Consider the following 21,781-nt stretch of genomic DNA (forward strand, 5'->3'; position numbering starts at 1 on the left):
TCATTGTTAATATCCTTTTAGACCTCTACTAGTGAAAAGAGGATGCAAAACCACATCTTCTTTTAGCTGTCAAATGCAAGACTGTTTCATGTGATGAAAGGCAGCTGGGATGTGTCGTACACTTACATACTTATAGTCCACATTTTTCAGGATCTCAGCTGGGGTTAATTAGCATCACTTCACCGAATAGGGTGGAACTACACTGATTTACATCAGCTAATGATCTAACACAGGATATATACATCGATGTTTGTGAGAAACTATGCCGTATGTGGTGAGCTTTACATGCAGCTTTGTAGCTGTACTTCATCTACATAATCTTACACATGCACTCATTTAGCATCCAAGTAGCTATCTACCCAGCACTCTGTTATCTTCAACTGCACTGTGTGTTTTCTGTTTCAAAGATGCATATATGGAAGAATCAATTAGGTAAATTAAGAGATTTTTCACCTGAAAATCTCAGTTAAATACCCTGGATCTGAAGAAAGCTTCTTGAAGCTCTAAATACATATGAAGAACAGGCAATAACATCTGAGAATTGCCAGCTTCCCCTTTGGAATAAGTTAATAAAATGGTTAAAGAATGAATTTAACAGGACAGTTAACTATGCAATAGAGATATAAAATAGTAGCAGTACTTGATTAGATGTGCTTGGAAATATGATAGGGGTTTCCAAACATGGTGCATTGTTTTTGGAGTGTAGTCAATTACCATATAGTGCCAGTGAGATCTGCTAGTGAATTTGTACAATTATTGTAGGAGCAAGAGCTGTGCTTTGTGCGTGAGTTTAGCATGCTTTCCTTAATTTTAATGGCAAAAATTATTTTAAATTGCTGACAGCTGGATCCGGGAAGGTGCTGACCTGAGGGTGTTCAGTACTTTGTAGAAAAAGCTCAGAGTTTCACAGGATAATCCTCTTGAGCACCCAGCCCTTCAAGGTGCTGATCATTCTGTGGCCCAGCAAAACACTAAGAATATGTTTAGTTTTAAGTACGTAAATAGGTCCTTTAACTTCAGTGGAACTACCCAGATGCCTAACTTTAAATGTGTGCTTGACTGACTATTTTGCTGGATTAGTTTATTACACTTGCAGGATTGAGCCTTTAGCCTCTGGTTCAGTAAGAGACCTAAGTATGTGTGTAAACATTGATTTTAAAATGCCAGACACATGCTTGCCTGAGGCAGCATCCTTGGAATATCATGGAAGGACAGAGTGACCAACACTGCCGTCCTTGAGCAAGCTGGAATCCCAACCATGCACACCCTCCTCAGGCAGAGTCGGCTCCGCTGGCTTGGCAACGTCCACAGGATGAATGATGGAAGGATTCCAAAAGACATCCTGTATGGTGAGCTAGCCTCTGGCAAAAGACCTCCCGGACGCCCCCAGTTGCGCTACAAAGATGTCTGCAAGAGAGACCTCAGAGAGGTAGACAGCGAGCTGGACAACTGGGAAGAACTAGCAGACGACCTCAGCAGATGGAGGCAGGGGTTACACAAGGGCCTTCAGAAGGGCGAGATGAGGATCAGACAGCTAGCAGAGGAGAAGCGAGTGCACAGAAAGCACACTAAGGACTTGCCAGACACCCACCACATCTGCAAGAGATGCAGCAAGGACTGTCACTCTCGTGTGGGTCTTCATAGTCACAGTAGACACTGTAAATAAAGTCCTCAGTTGAAACTATAAAGGGCGCGATCCATAGTCTATGCAGACTGAAGGATGCCTACTACTACTACTAGACACATGCTTAGAGGTGGCAAATGGTTAAGTACCTTGGATAGGTACATACAGAATAGTATTTAAAGACAGAAACAACAACCAAATGAAGTATGTGAAGGAAAATGAAAAATATTCCAGTACATTTTAAAGATACTAGCAAACTGCAAGTGGTTAATCACTACCATGAAGAAGTATTGATTCTGCCTTTCAGCTTCTATGATTCAGCTGCAAGACTGAAGGTCACTTTCTTCTACCTATTAATATTTAATCAAGAGAGCCAGGCTTTAAAGACGTAAGTTAGATGTTCACTGAGTCTCCCAAAGAGGTTTAAAATTCTTTGAATTAAAAATGAAAAACCCACCAGAGGCTTATTTTCATTCAGATTTTTAAATTACAGGTTTTGAAATTATGTGGTCAACAGCTATTCTGTGGAATAGTCAGAATCTCCAGTGATTTATGAAAAGCTTCTATATAACAGAAATATATTGTTAGACACTTCTTATTGTCAGAGAACATAGGTGAAATCCCATATTTTCACCTCAAAGCTCCTTCATTTTCAAGATTATAATCAAGATCTTGGCAATTTTTGTTTATAGTAAATTTGCTTAAAAAGTATTTTAAAACCAAGTCTCACTTTTGTTACTAAAAAAGGTGCTAAGGTCCTAATGACTGTTTATGTAGACTTGGTCCTGGCTCAGCACTAGGGACTAGGCTAGAGGACCTCTTCTGCAGCCCTACATTTCAATTATTCTGTTATTTTTATATGTTGTAGGTTTCCAAGTTCACAGGTGAGCAAACCCAATGCAAACCTTTCTATTATCTTAGGTTCAAGATTCAGTACAGATTAAAACCCCTGAATCTGGCATTCTCTCATCTGTCAACATCTGTCATCTGGCAGGACCATGGATCATGCAGGACTAGAGTTTCCGGGGCTGGGCCAGACAAGCAGCAGGAGCCCAGGACAGGGCAGCCACAGCTAGTCAGATGGCAAGGATGAGAACCAACATCAGCCAGGGAGCCTTGACTGGGAGCAGCAGCAGGGAGCAGTGGCCTGGGCTGGTAAGCTGGCAGCCCAGGCAGAGGAGCAGTGGCTGGGCGGGAAGCCATGGCAGAGGCTGTGTGGAAATCCCCTGACAAGGGAGTAGTGGCCCTTGGCGGCTCATTCCCAGGGCTGGGCAGGAAGCCATGGCCCCAAGAATCCACAGCCAGGGCTGCACAGTAAGCCGCAGCTGTGAAAATCTGTGGCTGGGGTTGGGCAGGAAGCTATGGCTTGAGGAAGCTGCGCCTGGGGAGAGGTGGCTGGGGTTGGGAGCTGGTGGCTAGGGAGTCTGCGGGGAGGGAGAGGTGGATGGGAATCCTTGGGTGGGGAGCCCAAGGGCAGGGACTGAGGCCAGCAAGGAGGCAGAATTAACCACCTCTTGTCCAGCAAAGTCCCTGGTCTGGGAACGCTCAGGTCACAAGGGTGGTGGACCAGGGAGGTTGAACCTGTACTTCTGATGCCAACTATTTAAAAATTATAAGACAGCCCTACATGTATGAATGGATCAGAAAACACGTTACAGCAAACTCTTTCATATCTGGTAGCCCTGGGACCGGGATGTTGCTGGATATTCAAATATTCTGGATAATAGCTTGGAGCTTGTGACAGGGGTGCTTGCAAACAGGGTGGTTGCTAACAGGAGGGAGTTTTGAGAGGGGCTCTTCTGGGGAAGGAGGGGGCAAACTACAGCATCTTCAGGTAAGTGGCTCTCTGGAGTGTGTGGGTGTCTGGGTTTGAGGGTTCTGGGCCTGTGTTTTTCTGTTTGTTTGGTGTTTGGCGTGCTGAGCTGTCTGTTTGTTTGAAAGGCCGTGTGCTCAGGATGGCGGTCGGAAGCTGTTAGCCTTGATTAGGCTTGAAATCTAAACTCTGCGTGCTGATTGGCTGAGTGGTAGTCAGAGGGAGGGGCTCTTAGGAAGGCCAGAGCTTTTTAAACCCTGCTGGCAAGCGACCAGGGAGCTTGCAAACAGGGTGGTTGCTATCAGGAGCGAGTTTTGAGAGGGGAGTTTAGAGGGGGAGCTTAGCGGGAGCTAGTTACTTCTACACGGGTAAGGGGTGGCTAGATGGCGATGGCGGCAGCGTTCCCAACTGCTGGCTGGAGCTGAGGGACCCGCTGCCTCCAGGGTGCAGTGCGGGCAACGGGATGCAGGTGGGCTTGGGGGAGCTTGGGGGGCGGGGGGCGAGAACAAGGGGTGTCGGTGGTGGACATGTGGTTTGGGGGCGTGTGGTACGGCTGTGCAGATGTCGGTGCCCACGGAGGCTGGTGGTGGCATGCCCAGCTCAGATTGCCTGGGCTTTCAGGCCCAGTCCTGCGATCCCTGCACACGTGGCCTGCAGCAGCTCCGTGGGGCTCCGGGGGCAGCTGCAGCCAGAAGGAGAGTTGAAAGCTTTGGCAGGGACCCAGGGTGCAGCTGGGCCGAGAGATCGGCATCTTCCTGGAGGATGTGGGGCTGCAGCAGTGCACAGCCGGATGCGGAGAGGCCGGGGGAGGGGGGATCTGGGGGTGATGAGAGCTGATGGGGGGCAGTGTGGTGAGGTGGGGGGACATGGGAGTGGATGGGGGGCAAGGGGGCGGGGAGGGGGGAATCTGGGGGTGTTGGTAGGTGATGGGAGGCAGAGGGTTGGGAAGGAGGGTCCTGGGGAGGTGAGGAGGTCATCAGGCCACGGGGAGCTATGGGGACACATGGTGCCAGGGAGTTGCAAGAGGTAGTGGGATCGTTACCCACATTCTCCATGCCCCACTGCCTTGTGGGTTATCCTGGGAAGGAGCAAGACTAAGGGAGTAAACCCTGACAGAAAATCTGGAGGGGAGTCCTAAGGCGGTTCTGTGCCAACTTCTGGCATTGACCCAGCAACTCCTGCAGCTGAGCTGGTACCAAATGTAGAGGTTATCCTCTCCTTTGGACTATATCGGTAAAGCCGAGAGGGGGACACTGGCATCTGGGCAGCTCAGGGTCCCAAAAAAAAATTGCCCAGGCTCGCACCTGGAAAGGTACTCCAGCATCGCTTAACAGCATTGAATCAACACAGGAGGTAACAGATACCGGTTATAAGCTCTTGCTCGATTGGCGCAGAGAATGAGCGCCAGGGGTTGCCTTCGACAGGGGGAGAGATCATTGAATCTCACTGGACAGTCACCGTCTGCCTCAAGCTGGGCAGCCCCCAGCCAGTAACGTACTGTCCCGCCACAGTTCACCTGCCTCACTGGGTGTGTGAGGCTTAAGCTTCCCAAACCTGATAAGTGACTGAAATTTGAGCACCAGGCAAACCAATAAGAAAATCAACAAGAAAAGGAAACCATCAAAGTTTTAAGCTTGCTTGCTGGAATGTGCCGACCATGCTGACCGGTTTGACTGAAGATCTTCAGGACATCAGCGACACCTAAAAGACTGCTGTCGTCAATGAGGAACTGAAGAGGCTCCAAGCTGACATTACTGCTCTGCAAGAGACGAGACTTGCAGATTCGGGATCTCCAAAGGAAAAGGACTACACCTTTTTCTGGGAGGGTAAAGCCCAAGATGAACCCAGGGAGCATGGTGTTGGCTTTACCATCAGAAACACCCTTCTACAAATGGTGGAATTAGTCATAGGTAGATCAGAAAGACTCCTTCAGGTCATACTTCAAACTTGCGCCGGTCCTGTCCACCTGATCAGCACTTACGCTCCAAACCTGCACACCACACCAGAAGTAAAAGACAAGTTCTATGACGTGCTTAGTGCTGCCATAGCGCAAATACCTGCTCACGAACAACTGTACATTTTGGGTGAATTCAATGCAAGAGTTGGAGCCGATTGTGACTCATGGCCTTCCTGCTTAGGCCACTTTGGTGTGGGAAAAATGAATGAAAACGGACAGCGTCTTCTCGAACTTAGCACATGCCACAATCTGCGCATCACAAACACATTTTTCCAAACCAAGCCACACCACAGTGTCATGGAGACACCCACGCTCGAAACACTGGCATCAACTAGACGTGAAGGAATGCTGAACACAGTGAATGCTAGTGGGAAAGGGGTAGGGTTAGAAGTTGAAATAAAAATAGAACAAGTTAAAAATCACTTAAGAAAATTAGATGTCTGCAAGTCACCAGGGCCTGACGAAAGGCACCCTAGAATACTCAAGGAGCTGATAGAGGAGGTATCTGAGCCTTTATTTATCATCTTTGGAAAATCATGGGAGACAGGATAGATTCCAGAAGACTGGAAAAGGGCAAATATAGTGCCCATCTACAAAAAGGGGAATAAGAATAACCCAGGAAACTACAGGCCAGTCAGCTTAACTTCTGTGCCAGGAAAGATAATGGAGCAGGTAATTAAAGAAATCATTTGCAAGCACTTGGAAGGTGGTAAGGTAATAAGAAACAGCCAGCATGGGTTTGTAAAGAATAAAGCTTGTCAAACTAATCTGATAGCTTTCTTTGATAGGATAATGAGCCTTGTGGGTAGGGGAGAAGTGGTAGATGTGGTATACCTAGACTTTAGTAAAGCATTTGGTACGATCTCTCATGATATTCTTATCAAAAAACTAGGCAAATACAATTTAGATGAGGCTACTATAAGGTGGGTGCATAACTGGCTGGATAACCATACCCAGAGAGTAGTTCTTAATGGTTCTCAATCCTGATGGAAAAGTATAACAAGTGGGGTTCCGCTGGGGTCTGTGTTAGGACCGGTTCTGTTCAATGTATTCATCAATGATTTAGATATTGGCATAGAAAGTAGGCTTATTAAGTTTGCAGATGATACCAAGCTGGGAGGGGTTGCAACTGCTTTGGAGGATAGGGTCATAATTCAAAATGATCTGGATAAATTGGAGAAATGGTCTGAGGTAAACAGGATGAAGTTTTAAGGACAAATGCAAAGTGCTCCACTTAGGAAGGAACAATCAGTTTCGCACATACAGAATGGGGAGAGACTGTCTAGGAACGACTACAGCAGAAAGGGGATCTAGGGATTATAGCGGACCACAAGCTAACTATGAGTCAACAGTGTGATGCTGTTGCAAAAAAAAGCAAACATGATTCTGGGGTGCATTAACAGGTGTGTTGTGAACAAGACACGAGAAGTCATTCTTCCGCTCTACTCTGCACTGGTAAGGCCTCAGCTGGAGTATTGTGTCCAGTTCTGGGCACCACAGTTCAAAAAAGATGTGGAGAAACTAGAGAGGGTCCAGAAAAGAGTGACAAGAATGATTAAAGGTCTAGAGAATGTGACCTATGAAAAAAGGTTGAAAGAATTGGGCTTGTTTAGTTTGGAAAAGAGAAGATTGAGGGGAGGCATGATAGCAGTTTTCAGGTATCTAAAAGGGAGCCATAAGGAGGAAGGCGAAAACTTGTTCTTCTTGGCCTCTGAGGATAGAACAAGAGGCAACGGGCTTAAACTGCAGCAAGGGAGGTTTAGGTTGGACATTAGGAAAAAGTTCCTAGCTGTCAGGGTGGTCAAACCGTGGAATAAATTGCCAAGGGAGGCTGTGGAATCTCCATTGCTGGAGATATTTAAGAACAGGTTATATAGCTATCTATCAGGGATGGTTTAGATAGTACTTGGTCCTGCCATTGGGGCAGGGGGCTGGACTTGATGGCCTCTCGAGGTACCTTCCAGTCCTAGCGTTCTATGATTCTATGATTCCATGATCACTAGACGTGATAACCTCAAAAATGTCCTTCTGACACGCAGCTATCGTCGTGCTGACTGTGATACAGATCACTTGCTAGTTGGCTCCAAACTCAAGGTGAGACCCAAGAAGCTGTACCACACTAAACCAACTGGAAGGTCCCGCATTGATGCTAGAAAGATGGCAAACTCAGAGAGAGCCGAAAAGTTCAGATTCTCAAGGTGAATCTGCACAGGAGCCCTGGGGGTGCCGATGTGACATCCAGATGGCAGCATCTGAGGGATACAATTTACAACATGGCCTTGTCGGTGTTTGGAAGAAGAGCTAGAAACACAAATGACTGGGTTGAAGCTAACTCTGATGAGATGATGCCAGCCATCGAAAAGAAGCGTACTGAACTCCTGGAGCAAAAACGCTCACCGAGCCCGAGTACCCTGCAACCACTCAGAGCAGCCAGAAAAACAGTACAGCAGACAGCCAGGTGCTGTGCCAACAACTCCTGGCTCAAGCTATGCAGCAGCATCCAGACCAGTGCTGACTCTGGTAATCTCAGGGGAATGTACGAGGGCATCAAGAAAGCATTAGGACACACCCAGAACAGGATGGCACCTCTGAAATCCAAATCTGGTGAAGTCATCACTGAGAAAGCCAAACAGATGGAGCGCTGGGTCGAGCACTACTCCGAACTGTACTCATGTGAGAACATTGTGGTTGATACAGCCCTCAATGCCGTTGAGCTCCTACCGGTAATGGACAAACTGGACCAGGAACCAACTGTGGATGAACTGAAGAAAACCATGACAGCACTGCAGTAGGAAAGGCCCAGGGCCAGGATGCTATACCACCAGAGGTAATCAAGCATGCCACGGACACCCTCCTGGAACCCCTACATGAGCTACTGTGCCTGTGCTGGAGAGAGGGAGAGGTTCCACAGGATATGCGCGACGCTAACATTGTAACCTTGTATAAGAACAAAGGAGACAGAAGCGACTGCAGCAATTACAGTGGAATCTCCCTCGTAAGCGTCACTGGTAAACTGTTCGCTCGTGTCATCCTCGGCAGACTCCAGAAGATTGCTGAGAAGGTGTATCTTGAATCACAGTGTGGATTCCACGCAGAGAGGTCTACCGTTGACATGGTCTTCTCTCTGAGGCAGCTGCAGGAGAAATGCAGGGAGCAGAAGAAGCCGCTCTATATTGCCTTCATCAACCTGACCAAGGCCTTCGACTTGGTCAGCAGGGATGGACTGTTCAAACTGCTCCACAAGATAGGCTGTCCTCCACGTTTACTCAAGATGATCCAGTCTTTCCACGAAGACATGAGAGGAACCATCCAATATGACGGCACATTATTGGATATTTTCAGCATCAGGAGCGGTGTCAAACAAGGATGCGTCCTTGCTCTGTCATTGTTCAAGATCTTTGCGCTCCTCCTGAAGCACGCCTTTGGATCTTCAACAGAGGGCATCTTTTTGCACACAAGATCTGATGGGAAACTGTTTAATCTTGCAAGGCTGAAAGCTATGTCTAAGGTGCGGGAAGTCCTCATCAGAGATATGCTGTTCGCAGATGACGCTGCTGTAGTATCACACACAGAAGACCAGCTTCAGAAACTGCTGGATCAGTTCTCCAAAACATGCAAGGACTTTGGGCTTTCCATCAGCCTAAAGAGGACAAATGTACTTGGTCAGGACATTGCTGAACCTCCATCAATCAGCATTGACAACCATTCGTTAGAAGTCGCCCACGAGTTCGTTTACCTCGGGTCCACCATCACTGACACCCTGTCATTGGAGACTGAGCTAAATAGGAGGATCGGAAAAGCAGCCATAACTCTGTCCAGACTCAGCAAGACAGTGTGGTATAACATCAAGTTGTACACCCACATCAAAATGCAAGTTTACAGAGCCTGCATCCTCAGCGCCCTCCTTTATGGCAGTGAGGCTTGGATCCTGTATGCCCTCCAGGAAAAGAGGCTGATCGTCTTCCACTTGCACTGCCTCAGGCGCATCCTTGGAATATCATGGAAGGACAGCGTGTCCAACACTGCCGTCCTTGAGCAAGCTGGAATCCTAACCATGCACACCCTCCTCAGGCAGGGGCGGCTCCACTGGCTTGGCCACGTCCACAGGATGAATGATGGAAGGATCCCAAAAGACATCCTGTATGGTGAGCTAGCCTCTGGCTAAAGACCTCCCGGACGCCCCCAATTGCGCTACAAAGATGTTTGCAAGAGGGACCTCAGGGAGGTAGACATCGAGCTGGGAGGAGCTGGCAGATGATATCAGCAGACGGAGGCAGGAACTACACAAGGGCCTTCAGAAGGGTGAGATGAGGATCAGACAGCTAGCAGAGGAGAAGCGAGCCCACAGAAAGCACAGTAAGGACCTGCCAGACACCCACTACACATGCAACAGATGCAGGAAGGACTGTCACTCTCGTGTGGGCCTTCACAGTCACAGTCAATGCTGCAAATGATGATCCCAAATGGAACTACGAAGGGCGCAATCTATAGTCTACGTAGACTGAAGGATGCCCACTACTACTACTGGATAATAGGTATACCTAGTAATGCGTAACACTAAAGGAAAACAAGATTAGATATTAAGAAACAAATAAAAATGTATGCAAATTATTTTCCAACAACAGTAGTATTGTACACTGTAAACTTATACTGTATTTGCTGTGTTTATTTGTATTTACTTTCAGTATACTGTACTTATGGAAAATATAACTAAAATTTACTTATGGTGAAAATGCCAGTTATTTGACATTCCAGAGTATAGAATGTTGAATATGAAAGAGTTTGATGTACCTTCCAATCAGTTCTATCTGTATCATTGTTATTGCTGACAGTTTTAAGGAAATAGTCACATGTGCTTTTAATTCCAGCTTCCATTGCTACTCAATAAATTGCAGTTTTTTGTTTTTCTCTGACTAATCTTCAACCACTAACAGTTAACATTTACAGAAACACAGAGCTTACAAACTTCCAGAACACTATTTTTGAAATCTGTCATCAGGAACAAATTGAAATCTCAGAGTACCGAACAAAGAGAGATACACAGTGTAAAGAGAACCTCAGCTTGTGGCTGGTGCCCAGCAGCCAGGTTAAAATAACAGGATTCTTTTGCAGTCAAAAGATAGGCACAATGGAACCCAATGGTTCTATGTCACTGCTAGACAAAAGCCTAGTAGCCCTTCGTTCTAACTGCTATAAAAACAGAATGGAATAAGGGTCTCAAAACAGCCAGTGCAAAGAAAAGCAGCTAATTCAGTTCTCATCCTCTCTCTTAATTAACCTGCTCTGTCGTTTCTAATTGAAATACTATATGAACTTTAAAAATCATCCACAGTCAACTTGCTTAATGGAGCAAATCATACAAAGTCACAGTTTTATCACAAAATAATTTCAGAAATTACTTTGTTTCATTCTCCACTTTTTGATGAGTGACCTTAATAATTCTCTACATTCTCTGCAAAATTTTTAAAAATGGATAAAAATGTTAAGGCTCTTCTACAATCTGAGTTAAAATAGATACCTCTATATTTTTACATTAAACAATCTGTGTATAACATCAAGGCTACGTCTACACGTGCACGCTACATCGAAATAGCTTATTTCGATGTAGCGACATCGATGAATAACGTCTACACGTCCTCCAGGGCTGGCAACGTCGATGTTCAACTTCGACGTTGGGCAGCACCACATCGAAATAGGCGCTGCGAGGGAACGTCTACACACCAAAGTAGCACACATCGAAACAAGGGTGCCAGGAAGAACTGCAGACAGGGTCACAGGGCGGACTCAACAACAAGCCGCTCCCTTAAAGGGCCCCTCCCAGACACAGTTGCACTAAACAACACAAGATCCACAGAGACAACAACTGGTTGCAGACCCTGTGCATGCAGCATGGATCCCCAGCTGCAGCAGCAGTAGCCAGAAGCCCTGGGCTAAGGGCTGCTGCACACGGTGACCATAGAGCCCCGCAGGGGCTGGAGAGAGAGCGTCTCTCAACCCGTCAGCTGATGGCCGCCATGGTGGACCCCGCTATTTCGACGTTGCGGGACGCGGATCGGCTACACGTGCCCTACTTCGACGTTCAACTTCGAAGTAGGGCGCTATTCCCATCCCCTCATGGGGTTAGTGACTTCAACGTCTCGCTGCCTAACGTCGATTTCAACTTCGAAATAGCGCCCAACACGTGTAGCCGTGACGGGCGCTATTTCGAAGTTGGTGCCACTACTTCGAAGTAGCATGCACGTGTAGACGCGGCCCAACAGAGTTAGATTATTAGTACAATGATACCCAAAGCACATTCCATTTTCAAAGTTCTGTGCAAATATTAAGCAGAGAATTCTCAGAGCACCCATGTCTCCATATTACAGATGGGAGTGAGACAAAGGGTTTGTCTCCCCGAGGAACTATGAAGTTAACTTTGAAGTTAGGCGCTACTTCGAAGTAGCCACCAGAGAGTCTACGCACATTTTCCCTTACTTCAAAGTTAACTTTGAAGTCCTTGCTCCATTCCTGGGAATGGAGTAGTGCCCTACTTCAAAGTGTAACTTCAAAGTAGGGTGTGTGTAGACGCTCAACTTTGAAGTTGCTTACTTTGAAGTACAACTTTGAAGTTATTTTTGTAGTGTAGACACAGCCAAAGAGAGGTTAAGAAATAGTGAAAAATGTGTTACCAATACTTCTGCCTCCAGCCCTAGGTCCTACCATATCACCAAGGCTGCTTGCAGATATGGAACACAGAGCTTGAGGAATTAGTTCTGACCATGAATTTTGGATTTAGTAAGACTCTGAATTTACGATATTGATAGGTGATAAAATTAAGATTACCTCTAATTCACATATTAAAAACAAACAATACAACTTTCCCTCTGTTCTGAGCAGTATTAGAATTTATTAATGCTGTTTTTCAGTTGGAATGTAATGTACTGCATCTGTCCAATGGCTTAACAAGTTCTAGCAAAAGATAGAAAAAGAAAAGAATTTTAGCCAAACAAAGAGAGTGATCCTGTATCCATCAACAGCAATTCAGTGGAAGCAGGCTGAGTTGCAGAGTGATTTCAGTCCTGTTCGTTATTAGTTATTTGCTTATTACTTCTTTTACATGTTTTAAGAAAATGTGAATACAAATCAGATTAAAGGGGAGATTTAAAGTTAACGGGATTTGGGCACCTAACCGTTCTTTGCATCTTTAAAAACCTTCCCCTAATAGATTAACTGTTTCACTAAGAATATGCAATTAGTATCTCAGCATTTTTACATCTGTAAAGTGCACATTTAGATTGTGCAGGCAATATATAAACTGCAGAAATCTGCAACCACCCAGTCGACTTAATTTAGCAACCAGCAGAGTGCCATTGTTTCGCAGAACTTCAAATTACATAATTAATGTGGATTATTTAGAAGACACAGACAAACTCGAACTGCTTTAAAATAATACAGTGGGTCTTGAAATATGGCCTCACCTTACTCAGTAGGAGTTTTTTCTTTAATAAGCAATGCAGGATGAATGTCTTAACCACCCCCTTCCCCCAAATCAGAGAGAACCCCAAATGTTCATAAAGCAATTAGAACCCACAATGGTAACAATAGATATTGCTGTACCAAATGTCTAACCTTTTGTTACCTCTTTTAGATCAGGCCATTCCACAGGTAAAATGTGACTATGAATATCAATTTTCATCTCTGAAGGATCACACGAGAATTACTCTTTTAGAAAGATGTTTTCTAATTAACTTTGAGTTCACTGTACTCCGTGGCATAGCAGACTGCTGTTAACTTAGGGTGTTATTTAAGTTTACCTACTGTCCTATCATGTTGTCTACATACAGCAACCAATCAGGGAGCTAATGTTCCAGGGGCACGGCAAAGTACTGTAAAGTCAATGATTCTCAGAAAGTTCTATTGCATAAATTACTGTCCACTGGAGAGGGATATGAAGCTGTGTATTTACACATACAGTATAAATCGAATTTTTACTTCAGAGTCTGAAAAAAAAGTTGGTTTATAAACTTAAAAGTTAAATTATTACAGAAAAAACAAGACTTAAACATGTTGCTATTAACTTCCTTCTTTCCTCTTCTGAAAGATTTATTGAAGAGCTCATAAAATGTAGCTGCTAGTGGATAAATTAATGCTTATTATCATTCCTCTCCTCCTTGTAGAGTCCCTTCAATATTACTTTATAAAACAATCACAGAAATGCTGAATTGTGGCTATAGTTATGCTCTTACCTTGCTCCTACTTTGATCACAATGCTGGCTCATTTTATCTTCCCTTTCTCACTCAGTTTGTCTACACAGTATCATTCATTTTCCCTCTGGCTCTCTAACACTAAATCTGCAACCACCCAATCGACTTAATTTAGCAACCAGCAGAGTAAGCCATTGTTTTGTAGAACTTCAAATCACATAATTAATGTGGATTATTTAGAAGATACACACAAACTCGAACTGCTTTAAAATAATGCAGTGGGTCTGGGAATAGGGCCCAGTCCTCACCTTACTCAGTAGGAGTTTTTTCTTTAATAAGCAATGCAGGATGAATGTGAGCTATCCTTTTTTCTCTCTAATTTTGGTACTACTAACTCAACATGTGCTCTCTCAGACTAACCTTACTGTTTGTCGAACACTGTTGGCCCTATCTGCTGTTCTAGAGGAGGCTGTAAATTGTGGTGCTTTTTCAGCAGCTATGCACAACTTCTTCTCCTGGGATTTTTTTAAAAAACTTTTTTAACTTTTAAGAAAACCATTACACTTTAAATGACTTGCTCATGGACACAGAGGAAGTAGGGGCTGGCGGCAGGATTAGAAATCAGGAGGTTCTAGCTCCGAGTCCTGTGCACACTATACTAGATCACAACTGTCTCTACATATCATATAATGCAAATAATGCAAGTTGGTGTGTTCAAAAATTAGAATTCCATGAGGGAATATATCAGCTCACATTTTTGTTAATAAAAAGCATGGAATATATTCAGTTTTAGAGCGACATCAAAGAACTTTTCTCTTGTTTACCTCAGGCACCATATGGTTCATTATTGAGAGCTAATATTGACAACCTCCAAGCGTGGGTCAAAGAATGAGATAAGGCCTTAGAGGCAGAGAGGTTCTGCTAACCCAGGGAGTTTAGGGCTTGAATTCAGAACCACCATGTGATTTGGTATCACCAGAACCTTCGAGAAGAAAAATGGCTCTGTAATTCAGAGCTGCTTGTGGTTTATTTCATAATTATTAATTATTTAAGGCTCTGTTCTGCATTATAGTACTACATATCATTGGGACTACTGTGTGTATCCTAGTAATGAATCCTTGTATTTGCTCCATTCAGCAGAGCAGTGTGCCAAAGATCTCAGACCCAGGTAACACTATAAATGTTACATGTGTGTACAGGTGAACTGCTGTTGAAAAACTTCTAGTTATTAAAAAACAGCTAAGTTCCTCAAACATTCTTTGAGAAACAGTAGGGCTTGATTTTCCAGCAACAGTTCAAAGTTTCTTGAGTCAGTCACCTCGGTGCAGGGGCCTGATGCACCACATAGGGGCCAATGTGAGCATGAAGTGCTACTTCAATAAGGTCAGTAACTCCTGGCAAGTGTGACTGCCTGACGCTCTCAGGTGGGGTAAGTTAGGGCTTTTAACAGGAATTCATTTCACCCTTAGCAAATAAAATAGTTCATTTTTGTGCAAACCAGAAACAACTGGAAAAGAAAAACATGCAAAATGCAGACTGTCCAAACAGAACTGTTTCTAAATATTTTTCCAAGTTCAGGTGAGGATTACAAGATATTTAAAAAAAACTGAGCCTCAGTTTAATGCTAAAGCTGCTATGTTTGTTTTGCACAATATTCTATCCATGACTTCTTTGAGGTAAAATGTCTTCTTCAGGATAATTTTACCGGATAACAACCATTAGGAGCCAGGACTGATCTCAGTTACTCTCGTGAAAAATCTGCAATAATTTCACTGATTTCAGTGGCAATCATGGTCATTGACAGCTGAATTAGGTTTACTGTGCTTAATTTCTCTTCAAAATGCAGTTTAGTAAGGATTATGAAAGAGTGCTAGGATTTGAGGTTCAATATCTTCTATATTGCATTTGAAGAGCCTCTTTTTGCCTTTGCTTCATTGTCTACTGTGGAAGCATAACATTGTATATTATACTTATACACTTATACGTTGTATAAGGGGACATGCTGGATACATTGTATATGAGAGGGCATGCCAAAACATGTTACCAAGTATCTGAGGGAGCACACGTAGGGACAATTAGCTTTTGAATGGAGAAGCAATTTCGATGGAGCCAGCACGTCTAAGAAGCAGGCATCAGAATGGAAGGTGTGAAGGGCAATTAGTTAAGTTAACTGGAAGCTGTTAAAGGAGATTGTTAAGGGTGGCAGGTAATTGAAGATACGTGACTGGTCTCAGGGATCTCAAAGGGTGGTGACTAAAATCTTTTTCTTCTTTTGCCTGTAACTTGTCTGTAACTTGTTCTCCAAAAAACTGTATAAATTAAGAGACACAAGCCCCACTCGGGGGGCTCACTTCTAAATGTATTAGCAGAGTGGCTTTGCTAATAAAACAGAGTGGTCTGATAAATTGTGAGTCTGAGTCAAACTTTGACACTACGAAAGTTCTTTGGCGTTGGTGTGGTGAATGACCATACAAAGAAACTTCATGCATCAGGAAGATCACCTTTTATAGTGAAATTGCTGAGAAAGCTCTGCCACTTACCTGACTATTAAAATTGGTCACTTTCAAGAGAAGTGAAACAAAAGCTACAAATATACGGTGGCCTTTGTCAAAGGCTTCTGTGCAAAATTTGCAAGCCAGTTTTTAAAAATGACCCCTCAATTTTTCCTTTTCTTTACTGGCACCTGCAAATTTAGTAGCTAGATATCTATGTATCCGTTTTGTGTGTACAAATCAGTGATTTTACACATATGCACCTGCATAGGAAAACGTGCACTGTTGGTGGCTAAGCTGTGGCCACTTAAAATTTTGCTCTTTTAGAACCTGAATAAGTATAGAATAGCATGCTAATAGCAGTTGCTTAGCAACACGTTGTTTCTTGGCTTTCTTGGTGGTGCCATTGGTCCTTTGAGACTGTCAAAGACCACATAGTCCCTGAGGCTGTGAGATGAGTCCATCTTGTAAATATCATCTTCAAAAATAATGAAAGACTCTGGAATTTTATTTTTTGCACACTATCAAATAGTCAAACCTTTCTTATGCACTTATGTTCCATGCCTGCAGAAGACTCATAATCTGGTAGAATTCTAGGGTACCCTCTGCACTGAGGAGCTTGGAAGTGTAGGGCACATTAATAAGTGACTGGTTTATAGAACTCAAAGTACTTTACAAGTGTCAGTGTTTTCATCCCCATTTTAGAGATAGGGAAATTGAGGCACATCAGTAAAGTAGCTTCCCTAAGGTCTCTCACACACAACTGTGAACTGTGGAGTAGGAGGTAGAAATGTTTTCCATTCACAAATCTAGTCACTTTCAGGTACATGCAGTCCATAGGTGACAGAAACTTTTGTCCTAAATTCAACTGGGGTTTGAAAAATGTATCCAGAAATGTGTGGGGGTGGGTGGTTGTGTAAAGGGATGGCTGTGGAGTTCTGTTTTTTGCATGTAGTCACAACAAGCTAAACCTTGTGGTACCACCTGCAGCACCTTGTTTATTCTCTTTTTAATTGTGATCCAACCCTGGATGAAGATGGATGCAAACTCTTCCTGAAGCACAAACACATTTTGGAAAGGGTGTATTTTTCAGCCACGTCTACTCACAGATGGCCTGTTTGGTCACTATAAATGCAAATACTTTAGCTTCATACGCTAAAGGTTTCCAACCTGCAGCTTGGAATAACATCTCATATTGCCATTCAGGCACCTCAAGAATGGTTATCCTCCAAAACAGGGAAGCACTGAAATGATAGAAAAAGCTTTTGTAAAAAGGATGCTGACAGTTGTCCTGCCCAAAACAACAAGGCCTGCAATGTTTAGAAACCAAGAAACAGCTTGGAGTATTTAATTTACCATTATCTCTGCACTTTATTCATTGAAATAGATCAGAGTGTGTTCAGGGAGCTTCTGTGAACTAAAACACCCTTTTTACAATGAGTTAAAATTCAGTTTGGAAAAATAACATTTTATGGACTGGAAATTCCACAAGAACTTTTGTGGATCTGCACGGAGCTGTTAGAGACAGTAACCTTCCGTGTCTTGTCCTGTTTCAGTCTCTGTTAGTTGGGGGAGGGATAGCTCAGTTGTTTGAGCACTGGCTTGCTAAACCTAGGGTTGTGAGCTCAATCCTTGAGGAGGCTGTCTGGGGCAAATAGATTAAAAAGATCTGTCAGGGATGGTGTTTTGTCCTGGCAAGGGGACTGCACTCAGTGACCTCCTGAGGAAAGGAGCTCAACTGATGGACCAGCAAGGGTAGTGGCCAGCTCCATGCACTGCATCTTCCCCTGTCACACCACTGCCCAGGTTAGTCACAGAACCCTACCACTCACCATCGGTGGGCAGTTAGCTGGTGAGCAGTGATCTGTTCACCAGTAGGACCCCCCAGTACTTATGAGGGAAAGGGACAGAAAATACAGGATGATTTACCCTTTCTTAAGAAGAAGCTGGGATGCATGCAGGAGGGCATAAACACAGGACATCTGGTCACCCTAGTCTTTGGTCAAAGGAGGCCATTAAGGGACCTGAAACAATGGCACAGCCATTACCTGGGGAATGGCCTGCCCAACTCCATCCAGAGAGGGAAGGGCTACTTTTCCCAGACCTGAGCATAGGATCAAAGAGGAGACTGAAAGCTGAAATGCCAGCCTGGAGAAGAAAGGGACTTGAGTGGGCTGCCAGAAATGGTCAGAGAGAAGACAGAAAGAAACACAGAAACTGCAGCAAGTGCGTTGTCTCTCTCAAACCAGAGAGGGAGGAAATTGGGCTAAGTGGAACTTTGCAAAGCATGCAAGGAAAGATTAAGTTATGGATAAGGGGAAATATGCATATAGGCCTTCATTGTTTTGACACTTTGCTCTGTGTGCAATGTAGCTTTGGGTGACTCAGTAATACTTAGTTTTGAAGAAGACATTTTTGAGTCACTTTTATCAGCTGCTGTGCTAGGTACTTTAAGGAAGATGGCTTACAGTTGTCAAACACATAGGATCCATTGGGTTAACAAGGTAAGTGTACTGCATCCCAGAGGTCTGGTCTGTGTGGTTTCTCCCAGAGAGGGGAGAAGGTGGTGAGACCTATCCTGAAAAGCATCCATTCAAAAAGGCCTAAACAATGGGGAAAGTACAGCTTGCCCTATAACTGTGACATCCCGTGTTAGATGCTACTCTCCCTGAGGCAGGACCATCCTTATGAATTCTGGTGCCCTATGCAGCCTTGGTCAGTAATAAGTGTTGGGGGAATTTGAGATGCCAGGGCCAGGCAGAGGGGCTGAGGGAGCTGGGGCATTTGGCTGCTGTGGCCAGGCAATGGAGTGGGGTGGGTAGGGTATTTGGGGTGCCAGGACTGAGCAGAGGGGCAGAGGAATGGAGGATTCAGGGCACTGGCATCAGGCAGTGGGGCAGGAGATTCAGGGCACTGGGGTCAGGTGGAAGGGTGGGAAATTTGGGCCACTGAGGTCAGGAGGTAGAGAAGGGGCCAACAGGCTAGGGGATTGGGCCTCCCAGGTCAAGAAGCAGAGTGGGATGGAGGGCGAGGGATTGGGCCTTCCTGAGTGGACCATGCAAGGCATATGCAGGATAGGTGCCTGTGGTGCCCCAAATTTAGTGGTGCCCTACGCAGCTGTGTACTCTGCATATGCCTAGGATGGCCCTGCACTGAGGTCTAAAAATCTTGCAGCTCTTTTAAACAGAATTATATTGTTATTTTGAGCCCACTTCAAACCCATACAGATCTCTGGAAAATCTTGACTTCCCCAAATACATCTGTGGGAAGAAGATTTCTGAGGTTTTGGTTTGATCCACTGTAGAAAAAGAAGTCAGTTGCAAAGTCCGGATCAGGATGTGGAGCTAACTGGCTCAAAGTTCAGTGGGGAGGTGTGAAGGTTGGCATTTAGGGTTTTGTTTCACAGCTGTCTCTAATGTTAATAGCTGTGCAGTGTGTTGAAGATGCAAAATGAAATAAAAATACTAACTTTATTATAATTATTCTTTGCAGTTCATTACAAACAGTGTAAACTGCAATTTGAAGTACTTGCAGGTGGAGCACAAAACAGTGATTGCAGTCTATGCACATAGCTATTATTTTGTATTGAATGATTAAATGGATTTAGGTGATGCAAGCCAGGTCTGTGAAACTCTGGCAGGGGATATATCAAAGCACAAGAGGGCTGAGATAAGGGTCCTGTAGCTTTGCCACAAAATTGACTTGCTTTTGTACATTTATATTTCTTAACTGATTGGGAAAGGGTTCTTTTAATTTTTTTTCATCTACAAAAATACATAAGAAATTTTAGGGACAGTAAACCTTGCCCAACATTTCTGCCTTCCTTAAATGTGTGACCCATCTCGCGCTGGCTAGATCCTTTAATTGTTTTGGAAGATCAAATTTTGTTGGGTATGTGGAAACCAGCAACTGTACCACAAGATAAATGACATTCAGAACGGTCATTTCAAGTGGTTGGTCTGGAAGGTGGGGTCCAGATAAGTGCTCATGACACATTAAATAATAAAGGAGTCATTAATAGAACTGGATATATAACCCTTGACATGCTGTGCAGCATTAGCCAATGCTAATCAATCATTTGGCTACTTTGCTAGGATTGTACTTACACTTTTCAAGCTGAAATCTGTTCACTAATAACAGTATCGATGTAGTCACTTTAGTAGGCCTTTTACATGATGCCTCAAAGTTCTCCATCCTTGAACTCATCACCTTTGTATGTGAATGATAAATAATAACAACAGTAATCACTTAATTCTAATGTTACTTTCATATTGCCATGTCATTTCTATTTCCATTATCAGAGGATAAAAATCGGTGTTAAATTATGGCAACAGTAAAATTAATTCTACTTAATACAATCGCTGCTTAGTTTCATCTTCTGGAATTTAAAACCAAATACATCAATTTCATCTTAAATGTAAGAAATTGGTCTGTAGAGAAGACATGGAAAAGGGGTCTGTGCTGCCCTGCTTGAGTTGCTGCTTGGCTTGTACTGAACATACTCACACAAACTGAGCAGGCTCAGTAACATCTGCTGAAGTCACTGCCCTCCCCGTCTCCCACTATTCATAGGTACAGGATTGTCTTCACCTCCTTGTCTGTTTACCAAATGGCGGGTCTGGTACTTTGCTGTTTTCTTTAATCTAAAATAAAAGCTGTTTACACTGCAATTACAATTTGCTCTTTGCGAATCAGAAACTATAATGCTCAGGCCACAAGGTCCAGATTTTGAAGTCTTCAGCACCAAGAATTATAGCTCATCTCACACTTAGGGCCAGAGTTTCAACACTTGCTTAAACCCAGCAGCTCTGTGGTATCTCTGGTCAGATTTTCAAAAGAGCTGAACTCCAACATAATGAGCCTCTTTGACAATCTGGGTTCTTATTTTGATGTCTAAATAGTGACTCCAGTCTTTTGAAAATATGCCAGAAACCATTCAACTTCCAGACCTAGCACTTCTACCTTTTAGTCTGATCATTTTAACCAGGCATTGGTGGATGCAGCAAGCACTGGTGGGAAAAAGCTGTCATTAAAAGGAAATAAAGAACAATATTAACGGCTTATCAATCAGAAACACAAATGCAATTGTAAGAATGGACCATCGTAAGACAATAATACTTAAAATCAAAAGAAGGCTAGAAAGCCTGCCACTATCACTCCAATATGAACAGCCTAATAGTGTATTTAGCAACATAACAGTGTTTTCAGAGACAAGGAATCTCCTGGTGCAAATAAGGATATGGAAACGTTGTTGCTATGCAGAAAGTCAAAGAACTGAATATTACAGTATCTACAATCAAGGATTAAGCAGTTAGACATAGCTTGAATTAAAATTATGAGCATACATGTTTCCACTACAGGCAGTTTAAATTAGGCTTTAATCAGGGCCATATTGATCACTTGAGAAGAATAAAATTAGTAATAGAAAATGAAAACAACAAAAAAAATCAACACTCCTTATTAATCTGCAGGATTCTTTAGTTTATACAACTGGCATTGCTATGTTCCACACAAGGGCCCTGAAGAACTTAAACATGTCTATATTGTTCAGGTGAGCACTTGACATCAGTGAGACTTTAAGCACTTGCTTAAAGCAAAGCACTTGCTTAAGTGCCATCCTGGATCAGCCTGCTCTCCTGTGATGGGGCCAAACTGACTGAATCTGCCTATTCTATCTGTCCATCATTCATGCACAGTCTAATATCCTGAGC

The 21,781-nt window shown here is 43.8% G+C and overlaps 1 protein-coding gene across 1 annotated transcript in view; it reads right to left on the reverse strand.

Moving 5' to 3' along the window:
* The window catches only part of ACMSD (aminocarboxymuconate semialdehyde decarboxylase), a 56,019-nt gene extending 42,878 nt beyond the window's left edge, over positions 1–13,141 (reverse strand). The window contains exon 1 of the mRNA XM_075001828.1: positions 13,013–13,141. Within this exon, the coding sequence (XP_074857929.1) occupies positions 13,013–13,069 (57 nt within the window). The 5' untranslated portion in view covers positions 13,070–13,141. The remainder of the gene's footprint in view (positions 1–13,012) is intronic.
* Positions 13,142–21,781: the final 8,640 nt, after the last annotated feature.

The sequence above is a fragment of the Carettochelys insculpta genome, chromosome 8, assembly GCF_033958435.1.
Source record: "Carettochelys insculpta isolate YL-2023 chromosome 8, ASM3395843v1, whole genome shotgun sequence".
Classification (NCBI taxonomy): Eukaryota; Metazoa; Chordata; order Testudines; family Carettochelyidae; genus Carettochelys; species Carettochelys insculpta.